At 42.5% G+C, this 13507-nt stretch overlaps 1 protein-coding gene across 1 annotated transcript in view; it reads left to right on the top strand.

Annotated features, from left to right (window-relative positions):
- The window catches only part of grik3 (glutamate ionotropic receptor kainate type subunit 3), a 158276-nt gene that overhangs the window by 122503 nt on the left and 22266 nt on the right, over window positions 1-13507 (top strand). Inside the window, exon 11 of the mRNA XM_079895075.1 lies at window positions 4787-5010. Within this exon, the coding sequence (XP_079751201.1) occupies window positions 4787-5010 (224 nt within the window). The remainder of the gene's footprint in view (window positions 1-4786; window positions 5011-13507) is intronic.

The raw sequence follows: 13507 nt of genomic DNA, 5'->3' as shown, positions 1-13507 counted from the left end.
TTCCAGGAGACTCCAGGAATATATGATATCCAAATAAAGACAAGAGCTTTAAATATTTATGTTGTGTTTATTTTATGGTGGGGAGCAGCATTCGATAAGCTGTAATGCTAAAGAAAATGAGCGCTTCTTAAATACTCAACTGGATATTAATTAAAGTCATAAGGACTGTTGTGTCAAGTAGGACATCACAGTTTATTTTTCTCTTTTTTCTAAAAGTGGCCACAAATCCCACTCCAGAGCTAAAGGTCACGGTGGGGAAGCGCTAAATGATGCAACAGGCTTATTATACTTGATTTAGTTATAATTGATGATCTCATTAATCATCCAGCCATGCCAGTATTAATGGCTGCCTTAGCATGTCATTTCTTCCTGTTATAGTAATTAATCTTTGCTCCGGTGGATAAGCCGGAAGGTTATGTACCAGCGCTGGCTCATTGTCTCGCTGTACTAACTTTGACTTGGACTATGTAGGACCTTTTAATACATTTCACAGTCCTGAGCACTTTGCCAAGCTAAATCATTCTCGTTACGACCTGACAAGCAAAGACAAAGTCCTTAAAGGATTATCACAGAAGATATTGACATGTCCATTGTCCATGAGCGAATATTGATATTGTGTCTCAAACCTGGCTGTGGCTTTGGCATAATTATCTCTCTCTCATCCAAATGCATTTGTTTTTATAAAATGACAGTCCCGCTATAAAATTTGGTAACCTCCTTGTTAAAGGAGACCGTTGCTGTATGATATTAGCTAAAGCGGTTTAACTACTCTAATACAGCATGAATGATAATGAATGTGTATTATATCCATGATGTTAACCCCTATAAAGCGTACTGTATCATATTTGATTCGCAAATCAGCAAAGCTTTGATCATGTTGATCATTTAGAGGCAAGTCAGGATCTAAATAATCAACATTATTAAAGGGGTCATCGGATGCCCATTTTCCACAAGTTGGGATGATTCTTTAGGGTCTTCATGTAAAGTTTGTAACATACTTTGATTAAAATTCCTCAATGGTTGTGTAAAACAACACTCTTTTACCTCCTCAAAAACAGCTCAGCGACCCGTTTCGGTGCATGTCTCTTTAAATGATAATGAGCAACTGCATCCAAATTTTGCATCTGATGACCCCTTAAACCTGATGCACACTTTATTTACTACAGTCCTTCTGTCATCTGATTGATAGTTTAGACTTTTTTTAGCAAGTAAAATAGGTTTTACACTGTAAAAAGTGAATAGTTGGATCAACTTAAAAAAATTACTTCAATTGGTAACACCTAAAGAAATTAAGTTTTCTCAACTTAAATGATCATGTTTTATCATGAAAAACGTGATAATTTAAGTTGAGAAAACTTAATTTCTTTAGGTGTTACCAATTGAAGTATTTTTTTTTAAGTTGATCCAACTGTTCACTTTTTACAGTGTAGTATAATTGTACAATCGTACATCTTCAGCTCGTGCTTCACGTGTCTTTTGCTGCGAAATCTGCACTGATTTTTATAAAGTAAACATAAGAATAACTGATAACACTTTATAATACAGGTCCACTAGTATGCATTAATTCATGCTCAATAGCTCAATGCCTTAAAGGCACAATATGTAAGATTTTTGGATCCAAAAACCACTAGAACAGTGTTATATACTTTGTTGACTTGTGTACTTACATTATCCCAAATGTTTCTAAGAATGTTTAAATCCAGAGAAATAAGCAATTTTAACCAGGACACGGACCGCGTCAATAACATCAGACAATCGCGTTTCCCTCGATTTCCGGTTTTGTTTTGTAGAAACCATGGAAACATCAAATATGCATTAATATATTATATGTTTTATTAGACAGGCGAGCAACTGTTTGAATACATTTATCGACAGAAAACTAATCACAGCTATACAGCTCAACACAGTTAGTCTTTCTGTTTAAATCTCGTTTTCTTGATTACCGCGAGTACCATGTTTTACCACGTCTAATATCGATCACGCTCACTGCAGTGTGCAACATAGTGTCTCATATAGTAGCTAACGAGCGAACGCACAGCATTATAACAACTTTCAACACACTCAAATATATCTAATATGATAAAACGGTGTAATAAAAGCTCCACCGCCGTGTCGTGCTCGTCTCTCATTAGCAATTGCTAATTGCTAACGGCTTTCGTAATGTTAATAAATCTTTAATACATTACCGGTCATCCATGAATATGATTTCTGTCGTATTCTCCACCGGCTGTAGAGATGAAGACGAACAACTCCCATGATTCAGCGAAATCAACGCCCACGCCTTTGTTTCGAACACATCATGCTAGTGTTTTCAGCAGGGATTTCCTTTTCCTGCGCGAGAGTCCGTGTGTCTTGAATGGTCACTGCGAGAGGACAAAAGAAAAACATGTGGGTTGTTAATCTAAATATTTAAAGAGATTGCAGGCAGTGGACACACTGGAGGTTTCCTTTCTCTTGGTTTTCTTCCTTTCTCCTTGTTAGCCACACGCCGCACTATATTTTTAAGGCTCTTTTCATAACCACTGTCCAGAAGAAAGAGACCAAAGCCTGCAGGAGAGACGGAACAATACAAAGAAAGGCAATACAATTCAACCAGTACGGGTCACAGCAATGAAATGTCACAGAAAGTGTGGTAGAAGAAAGCAAGGACATCACGTTGTGATGAAAATACTTCAGTTCATGGTGGTTGGATTGCAGTATTTTGTAAAACCGGAGTCTGAACCCCTTTGCGAGTTTCATCATGTTCTGAGGAAGGACTCGGTGAAGCGTGCACCGAGCAGCTGGTTTCATTAACCTCCTGTCCAACCCTGGAGAGAAGGAAGCAGGGTAAGGCGATGTAAATGGTGACCTTCTAAATATGCATCCAGATATCAGCGAGCGAACGCCTCCCTGCTCTCGCGATTCATCGAGAGGGAGGGAATGGAATAGCAGACAGCGCGGAAACTAGGCCACTTGTTTCAACAGTTGAGTCACCTTGGCAATACTGACTTTGAGCCTCTGGGGTGTGAATTTGCCCGTGTTTCGGAGTGTGACAGAATGGTTTGTATGCTGTCATATCTTTATTTCTCACAAGAAGGACCTTTTCACATCATTTCTGGTAACATTATCAGTTATATCATGATTATATATTGCTCTGTTTTGTCATACAGCCTGTAATTGCATCAACATTAGTACAGAGCCTAGATACTTTCATTAAAAATTAACAATGGTTTTTCAAACATAGGACTTTATCAATTTTAATAGTTATTTTTTTCTTTTCTTCATAAAATCATGAAATCAAAATGGCCTCTATTCACTTTCCTAATACACACCCCGAGTCTTATTGTGAATGGTTTCATCTGTGCGCATTATTAGGAAACACAACAAAACAAAAAGTTTGTAATCGTTGTTGTATTTCAGGAAAGGAATAATCTTGGTAACACTTTACAATAAGGTTCATTAGTTAACATTAGTTAATGTATTACAGTTACTAACATGAACTAACCATGAGCAATACATTTGTTACAGTATTTATTCATCTTTATTAATGTTAGTTAATACAAATGCAGATGTTCATTGTTTGTTCATGTTAGTTCATGGTGCATTAACACATTTTTTCAAATACAACCTTTGATTTTAATAATGTATTAGTAAATGTTGAAATTAATAAATGCTGAAGAAGTATTTTTCAATTTTAACTAATGAACTTTATTGTAAAGTGTCACCATAATCTTTTATAAATGACTGCAAACTCGTGAATGTGCAGTAACTCGCACTTTTCCAACACAGACTCACTGGAAAAATGTACCTAAACACACAGTTTACTGCCGTTTCCATCTCAAAGGAACACTAGTGAAAACCAACAAACTTCAATCCTTTTTACTCAAGTTATGATTATAGGGGTAGATTATCTATTTATAACGACTTATTTTTGCGCAGCATTGCACTTCTGATGTGAAGCATTCACTAGTCCTGAGAAACACCAATCGCAATAAAAGAGCTCAAAGACTTGTAGAAGCAGCTAACATGCTCTGTACTGTTGCTTTAGCGAACACTAGACATGCATGATTATTTGTTAAAAGATTGCTATCTCGATTCAAACACCCACCAAATGACAACGAGTCAACTCTGTCTATTAAACCATTGACAAAATCATACCAGAACATTCGGATGTGAGTTTGCGCTGCTGCTGACCAGAGAGCAGATGTCATGTTTAGGTATTAAACAGCTTCACAAACAGTCTTTTCAAACACACAGTATCAGATTTCTGTCATACAATAATTCAGATTATCACAGAAGTACTGGTATAAAAGATTATAGTTCAGAAATAAACACTGATGTCCACAATAGTGATCAGAATAGAGCAATTTAACACTATCGGTTAGGTTTAGTGTAGAGTTTAGTGTAGATGCTACGTTATTTTCAAAGCCACCCACTGGACATTTCATTTCCAAACTGCTGCAATATGTTTTTTTTTTTTTTTTTTGCCAGATTCTGTTTTGGACATTTGGATCAAGATTCTGTTCTGAACGCATTTCATTTTGAAAGTGCAGTGAAACGTGCAAGAAGCAAACTAGTATCGTTTTTCAGAAAATTTGTTGCACTTTTCATGATACAGTTAATTCGTGATGTCTAGTCAAGTTCAAGTTCAAGAGATCCTGTTTCATTTGAAAATATGTCACGTTACGGTATGGTTTCATGTTGAATTTCAAAGAATAGCATTGACTAGACTGTCAATTTTATGTTGTTTGTTTCCAAACACGTCTTCAATTCATTTTGTTTGTTTGTTTGTTTGTCTGTCCCCTAGAGGGCTGACCTTGCCGTGGCTCCACTCACAATCACCTATATGCGGGAGAAAGCTATCGACTTCTCCAAACCTTTCCTGAACACCGGCATCAGTATCCTGTACCGTAGACCCAACAGCACCAACTCCGGCTTCTTCTCGTTCCTGGACCCCATGACTCCTGATATCTGGATCTACATTCTGTTGGCCTACCTGGGAGTCAGCTGTGTCCTCTTCGTCATCGCCAGGTGAGCGACAACACACTGTGACTATTAACCTTCATGGCACCTTGAGAAATTTGCTTTGAATTCACTCAGTAAAGCATCAAAGGGCAAGCAGTTATGCATTATTAGTGGTGTTTGCTAAGGCTAAGAGACCAAACCTTACCTAGGGATTAGAATATCAAAGAGGTTTTCTGGTGGGATTTCTGTGGACATAAAAAAACGTCTCAGGTTACGTATGTAACCCTGGTTCCCTGAGAGGGAACGAGACGCTGCGTCGAGACGCGGTGGGAACGCCCTGCGTGATTGCGTCGTGAAGCACGTGTATAATCAGTCCAATGGAAAGACGAGATGTCATAGTGACGTCACCGACCAGGAAACTATAAGGCAGCCCCGCTGACACAGATCGCGTTAGCTTCTGAAAAAGCCTGAAGCAAGTCGGTCAGGGCATGCAGGAAGTATGGCAAGGCGACGCAGCGTCTCGTTCCCTCTCAGGGAACCAGGGTTACATACGTAACCTGAGACGTTCCCTTTCAAGGGAACTCGAGCTGCGTCGAGACGCGGTGGGAACCCCATACCCACTATGCCATAATGACGATGTGCCTGTTCTGTATGAAGTACCAAGCGCATACTAAGAAGCAAGCAATTTGACCCCAGGAGTGGAGAGGTCCAAGTCATAAAACCTCACAAATGTATGCGGAGAAGACCATCCTGCCGCATTACAAATGTCATGAAGGGAAACTCCCGAAATTAAAGCCGTAGAGGCCGCCATACTCCTCGTAGAATGGGCCCGAACAGTCAAAGGTGAAGGCTGTCCGGCCGCTTCATATGCAAGTGAGATCGCCTCAACTATCCACTTGCTCATTATCTGTTTAGATGCAGGGCACCCTCTCTTAGGTGCACCAAAGCAGACAAATAATTGTTCCGATTTACGCCACAGGGCAGCTCTGTGGACGTAAGCATCCAACGCCCGCACAGGGCACAACAGATTAAGGTTTTCCTGGTCTGGGGTATTAAATGGTGGAGGATAAAAGGCCTGCAGCACTATTGGGCCCCCAACATTAGTAGGGACCTTAGGTATGTAACCTAGTCTAGGGTGAAGAAATGCCTTCACCATACCAGGTGCAAATTCCAGACATGATGGAGCCACCGACAAAGCTTGTAAATCTCCAATTCTCTTGATAGACGAAATAGCAAGAAGAAATAAAGTTTTTAGAGTGAGGAACTTTTCTGAAACCTCTTCGATGGGTTCGAAGGGAGCCAAGGCCAGACCCTCAAGTACAATGGCCAAATCCCATGCCGGTGCTCTAGAGTGCAATGCAGGTCTCAACCTCAAAGTGCCACGGAGAAAACGAATAATTAGAGGATCTCTCCCAACTGAAGTGCCCGCCAGAGGGGTGTGATAAGCAGATATAGCAGCAACATACACCTTTAAGGTGGAAGGAGATAATCCAGCAGAGAAACGGTCTTGTAGAAATTCGAGAACTGTACCAACAGGGCAGTTAACAGGATTCAAATTACGATTTCCACACCAGGTAGAAAATAATTTCCATTTCAAAGCATAAAGTTTCCTCGTGGAGGGAGCTCTGGATTGAAGGATGGTCTCAATGACCTCAGTCGAGAGACCGGATTCTATGAGCTGGGCCCCCTCAGAGGCCAAGCCCACAACTTCCATAACTCTGGGTGAGGGTGAAATATCGTGCCCCTTGCTTGGGACAGCAAGTCCCTCCTGACGGGAATCTCCATCGGAGAGCCGTCCAGAAGAGATACTAGGTCCGAGAACCAGACTCGTGTCGGCCAGTACGGGGCTATTAACAGTAGATGAGCCCCTTCCCGGCGAACCCTCTCCAGAACTCCCGGGAGCATCGATACGGGGGGAAATCCGTACAGGTGTAGCCTCGGCCACACCTGCACCATTGCATCCAGTCCGAGAGGAGCTGGATGTGTGAGAGAGAACCAAAGCGGACAATGGGTTGAATCTGATGATGCGAAAAGGTCTACTCGAGCTCGACCATATTTCTTCCATAGGAGCTCCACCACCTCGGGGTGAAGCCTCCACTCCCCGGGCCTCAGCCCCTGCCTTGACAGGATATCTGCTCCTACATTCAGATGCCCTGGAATATATACTGCCCTCAGTGACAGTAATTTCCCCTGGGCCCATAGGAGGATCTGATGAGCCAGATTGCATAATAGTCGAGACCTCAGACCCCCCTGATGGTTGATGTACGAAACCACCGATGTGTTGTCCGTGCGGACCAACACGTGATGGCCTCTCAGGTCTGGCAGGAAGTATTTGAGAGCATGAAATACGGCCATCATTTCTAACCGATTTATGTGCCAAGACAGTTGATGGTCCTGCCAAAGACCTGACACCGAGCGACCGCTCATGACTGCGCCCCACCCCGTGAGGGAAGCGTCTGTCGAAAGCGTTACGCGTCGACAAGAAGCCCCCAACACTGGGCCCTGGGCGAGGAACCAAGGTTTCTTCCACATGACCAAAGCACGAAGGCAACGCCGCGTGACCTTGATCATGCGAAACGGATTTCCCCTCGGAGAAAACCCCTTGGTCCTGAGCCACCACTGCAGAGGTCTCATGTACAGAAGGCCAAAAGTAATTACGTTGGACGCCGCTGCCATAAGCCCCAACAGTTTCTGAAACTGTTTTACAGTGAGTGACTGGCCTAGTTTTATTCCTCTTACGGCTGTGAGAATCGCTGATATACGTGCAGGAGACAGACGTGCCTGCATTGTTGTTGAATCCCAAATTACGCCTAGAAAAGTGGTCCTCTGAGCTGGGAGGAGCACACTCTTTTTGGCGTTGAGCCGCAACCCCAACTTCTCTATATGAGACAGAACGACACCTCGATGCCGAACTGCCATCTGCTCTGACTGAGCTAGAATCAACCAATCGTCTATATAGTTTAATATGCGAATGCCCTGGAGTCTTAGAGGAGCCAAAGCTGCATCCACACATTTTGTAAAGGTGCGGGGTGATAGACCTAGGCCGAAGGGAAGAACCCGATACTGGTATGCTTCGCCCCCGAAAGCAAACCTCAGGAACTTCCTGTGATGAGGATGAATAGATACATGGAAGTATGCGTCCTTCAAGTCTATTGTGACAAACCAGTCCTCGGACTGAATCTGAGATACAATCTGTTTGAGTGTAAGCATCTTGAACTTGAGTTTCTGAACTCTGCGGTTTAACTGCCGCAGATCTAGAATAGGACGCAACCCCCCATCCTTCTTTGGAACAATGAAATAACGGCTGTAAAACCCTGACTCTCTGCTGGGAGGAGAAACCCTTTCTATAGCTCCTTTTCGAAGAAGCGTCAGTACTTCCTGCTCCATAACCAGAGCCTGCTCGGAGTCCACCACTGTGGGCAGAACTCCTTGAAATCTGGGCGGACGAGAACCGAACTGAATTCTGTAACCCTTTTCCACTATATGCAGGACCCATTGAGAAATATTTGGTAGAAGTTTCCACGCTACCAGAAATTCTGCTAAGGGAACCAGTCTCTCGAGACTGGTCTCTGGATTTAGTTGAACAGACATTTCGGTGCCCTGAAGCGGCGAACCGGCAGGGAACAACCGAACTGACCGTTTTACGACCCTCCTCGGAGGATCGTACGGGGACGCTGACACATCGGTGCCCTGAAACGGCGAACCGGCAGGGAACAACCGATGTGGCAGCGCTGCGACTCTCCTCAGAGAGCCGCCCCCCAGCGGGCGCAGAGGAGGAACGATCCCTCGAAACCGTCCCTCCCCTGAGGGGACCACCCTCAACATTTTGACACCACTGGCGTCAGGACTTCTTCTTGTCCCAAGCCTTCCTAGAGAGGACAGTCCTCAGATCTTGTCTACCTCTAACTGGCTTAAACTGCGCCCGCCCCCTGGACTCCCCAGACTGAGGAGGAACCCGAGAGGCGACGCTCTGTTTTTGTTGCACTCTGTGCTGTGCGGAGCTCGTAGACGGCCGAGACTGCTCGGATTTAACATTACGCCCAGCAGTCTCTGGGACACTGGATCGGCGAGGAAGAAACCTCTGAAATGCCGCCGCCTGTTTCTTTGACTCAGTGAATCTGTCAACAACACAATTTATAGCATCGCCGAACAGACTTGAAGGCGAAAGCGGGGCATCCAGAAGAACAGATCTATCTTTATCCTTTATATCAGATAAATTTAACCATAAATGACGCTCCGTGACCACCAGGGCTGCCATAGAACGGCCCACAGATTTTGCCGTCTCCTTGGTGGCCCGGAGAGATAGATCTGTCGCCCGACGCAATTCTCGAATTGCGTCAGCACTAACTTCCTCACAATCATCCATGTCCCTCAGCAGGTCAGCCTGATATGCTTGCAAAATCGACATAGTGTGTAAACATGCTGCTGCCTGACCTGCTGCCGAATATGCTTTACCCACCATCATTGATGTAGCTTTTAATGGCTTGGTGGGTAACGTCGGGGCTTTCAGTGATGACGATGACTCGGGGGAAAGATGGCTCGCAAGCGTCTCTTCCGCCGGAGGCATCGTCAAATAACCATAGTGTGATATATCTTTAATATTACTATAGTTGTGTGTTTGTGGATTGTGCACTCTGAAAGACGCCGGTTTAATCCATGATCTAGACACCTCAGTGTGAAGATCAGGAAAAAACGGCAGTTCCCGACGAGGAGGTCGTGATTTTGATGGCAAAAAACGTTCATCTAAAAGACTTTTATTAGACACAGTTTCAATATCATCAGATGGCCATTCAATATTTAACTTGGCAACAGCACGAGTTAAAACCTCCATAAGCTCCTCATCCCCAGAAATACGAGCTGGCGAACACTCATCAATATTTTGCTCAACACTGACGACATCCAGTTCCTCAGAACTGGATAGTCGCAACATTGGTGCTTCAGTCTGGGAAGGAGAAGCCGCAGCGCGGGCTCCTTCCTGGGCTGAAGCACCGGATTCAGCAGGTAAGGGTTGAGAAAGGGCGGAGCCCGTCTCAAGCCCCGCTACTAAATCCATATGCGAACCCCAAGATGAAAGCCTCCGCTGTGCCTCGGCAGCAGCGGGACCCGCACCTCGGGGAACGCGAACCGAACCGTCCTCCTCAAAGAACGCCCGGCGAGAGCGGAGCGTCCGCAAGGACAGCTTTACACAATGCTCACAGTCAGATCCCTCGAAAACTGACTGGGCATGCTCCACTCCCAAACAAAAAACACAAAGCAGATGTGTGTCCCCACCCGTGATGTAACGAGGGCAGGGAACAACACAACGCCTGTATTCTTGCTTATTCGCCATAATAGATATATATATATTGAGCTTGACAGACAACAATAAATATGACAGGGACAGATATACAGAGAGCGCTTGCTGAAGGCACAGAAGCTAACGCGATCTGTGTCAGCGGGGCTGCCTTATAGTTTCCTGGTCGGTGACGTCACTATGACATCTCGTCTTTCCATTGGACTGATTATACACGTGCTTCACGACGCAATCACGCAGGGCGTTCCCACCGCGTCTCGACGCAGCTCGAGTTCCCTTGAAAGGGAACTGCTTGACAACTGCCTAGCAACTGTACTTAAGTGCTACATGCAAATGGGAAATATTCAGAAGAGTGTAACACCTGCATAACAACATCATCAGAAAATAAAATAATAACCACATTTTCAAATAGCCCATATTCCATTTTGTCATCTTGCAAAAAAAAAAAAAAGAACAAAGACAAAAACTGCTTAAATACATGTATTTGAACCTGACAAAAGCTGTAGAATCAATTGTTTCCAGATGACTCTTGAATTTATATGTTTTTAAGGACTTTCACACGTCTTTTTTGTGTAGCTCGTCCAAATGCTTTGAAGGACCATGTTAAAATGTTGACTTTACTTATAAATATTCATACATTTGGCATTTTGTCGATTTACATTTATTTTAAGGTATTTAATCAATGTATGCATTCCCTGAGAATCAAACCCATGAACTTGGCATTGTTAGTTCCATGCTTTATTGTTAGAGCTACAGGAATACTGTATGTTGTAACCCATTCTCACTCGGATACTGCCGCTTGTCCAATAGTTGTGTGTGTGTTATAACGACACCAAAGGCCCTATAGCGTCTGTGTACTGACATACCCGAAAGCCCATTGCTTTTAATGAGTAACATTGCTGTCAATTTTTTTTTTTTTTTTATCATCATGAAGTTTCTTAAAATATTCTGATATTTTTAGGTAAGAAAGATTATATTTTTATTTACAGTGTAGATATCTTTGAAGAGAGAAGCTTTAAACCTACCAACTTTTTTACAATATTAAACATGTAACAGGCAGATGAAAGTACAGTCACAATTATTTTCTTCACAAAATGACAAAAAAGCTCTATAGAAGTATTCCTGCTGAATAGTAAGACCTGTCAAAGCCATGCGATAGCTTTGTGTGAGACAGAGTGAAACTGAGAATGCGGTTACTCTTAATTTTGATTCTCCCCAACAGATATTCTACTAACTACAAGCAACTTTGCACCTACATGTCAACTAACTCTCATTACAGTATTGGTTCGGGTTGCTAGAATAAGTTGAAATGAACTTGCAAAGTTACTTATAGACAGTAGAATGTCTGTTGAGGAGCATCAAAATAAAGAGTTAGCAGATATTAAGCAAACAGTCTACTAATACTCTAATGAGAGTTAGCTGACATTAGTTGCAATGTTACTCATTGTTAATAGAATGTCTAAATGTTTCCCTCTGAACTTGAGCATGTCTCAATCGTTCATGAGACACAGGAAAGCCAATGGCAGGCGGCGATTTTTGAACTGAATTTGAGCATTATGGTAGATTTGGACATTGAACACATTTTAGGCTTGTAACAAAGAAATAATTGGCCTCTGAAGACTTGCAATGTTGCAGTTTGGAATATTTGGAATAAAGAGCTTATTGTGACTGTGTTTTTCTCTGCCTGTTAATGCCAAATTATGTCAGTATACATTCAAACTTTAAAAATCATACACCAACATATCATGTCTGGTGAAATCCCTTGCCCGTTCACGTCAGTCTGTTTACAGCAAAGGTTTCTCATTGAAAGCAGTAGGTAGGAGACGTTCGGTGTCTGTATTGCGAGAGTGAGGATGGGTTGCCATAAAAGCTGACACAGATCAAACTGCTATTAAAAGTTAATATCACACAATTTGCAGTCCAGTCAATCATATAAAGACTGCTTTCAAAACAGGTTTTTAACACCCTGTTTGAGGGTCCTTTGAGTGGCGATGTCATTATTTGTAGGAGCACCAGAAGTGTTTAGCCGCTCTCACTGAAGGGCCTTTCAGAGTGACCATTAATGAAGAGTTCAGACACTAGAGACGTTTCAGAAGTCAGACTCACTGTACTTGTAGGAGATCCTCAGCCGTCTGGTGAAACTGCTTCATGCCTCAGACTGAAAGGCTTCAGGTCTCATGAAAAACACACCAGCTTTCAGCTCTCAGGTCTCGTACAATTAGGCATCCGACAAAACTGCAACATACAGTATATATTATATTGCCATAATTAGATGCAATTTAAACTTTTGTCAATTGGCACAGGCAGCACATGAAACTGTCCAGTGTATTATAGGGGATACATGGATTTTTGAAGGTGCTAGAGTACTTTTTGTGATAATAATGTATTATGTCTGATGCCTTTATGTCTTAGTTGTTTCGTCCAATGCTTTATTGTATGAGACCTGAGATCTGAAACCTGACATTGCTTTTCATGAGACCTGGAGCATTTTAGTCTGAGGTGCTGTTTTAACAAATGACTGGAGTCGGAGGATGTCCTAATATGAAGACCATACAGACAGTTTTTTTCTGAAATCTTTAGCTTAAGAAATGCGCTTGTTCCACATGGAAGATGGAAACTATTGTATGTACAGGATATATGTATTATCAAGGGTATTTCAAATTATTTCTTATTATTTATATTTCAAAGCGAAATGTATATTTTCTGTGACACAAGCGTATCCAAACTGAATAAAAAAAAAAAAAAAAAATGTCAAACATGTTACCAAAACACTCCCTGTCTGCCATTGGTTGAATAAACAGATGGCCCAGCCCCAAACTCACGCCATTGGTCGAGCCAGTGTTGCTATACCAGCTGGTCGGGATGTTAAAACAAACAGAGCAATGTTTTCAAGTATATTGTTTTGCACTCTTCAGGGAAATCAGCCAGAGAAAGGCATATTTATGTATAATAAGATTATGAGATAGTTTTAAAACAATTACATAACATATCATCTTTAACATAAGACAGTGAGAAAGTAATACACAGTGATGTATTACCAGACATGCAGACATTTCCTATTCTTTTTTCCCCTGGTAATGAGTGAAAACATGCACACAGACCAGTGTAATTCTGCAACGATGCTTGAGCTCTGCTAACAAGTCCCTTGACAATACCTGCATCTCTCATCTTCTGAAGCATCTGCTTCCAGACTGTCGATGTTAAAGGACAGGTGTTAAAAGGGAAATTACACACATCTGCAGTTGCAGGGAGTGTCCAGAGTTAATTATG

Source organism: Squalius cephalus (genome assembly GCF_949319135.1).
Source record: "Squalius cephalus genome assembly, chromosome: 15".
NCBI lineage: Eukaryota > Metazoa > Chordata > Actinopteri > Cypriniformes > Leuciscidae > Squalius > Squalius cephalus.
This window is presented reverse-complemented; position numbering and strand designations above follow the sequence as displayed.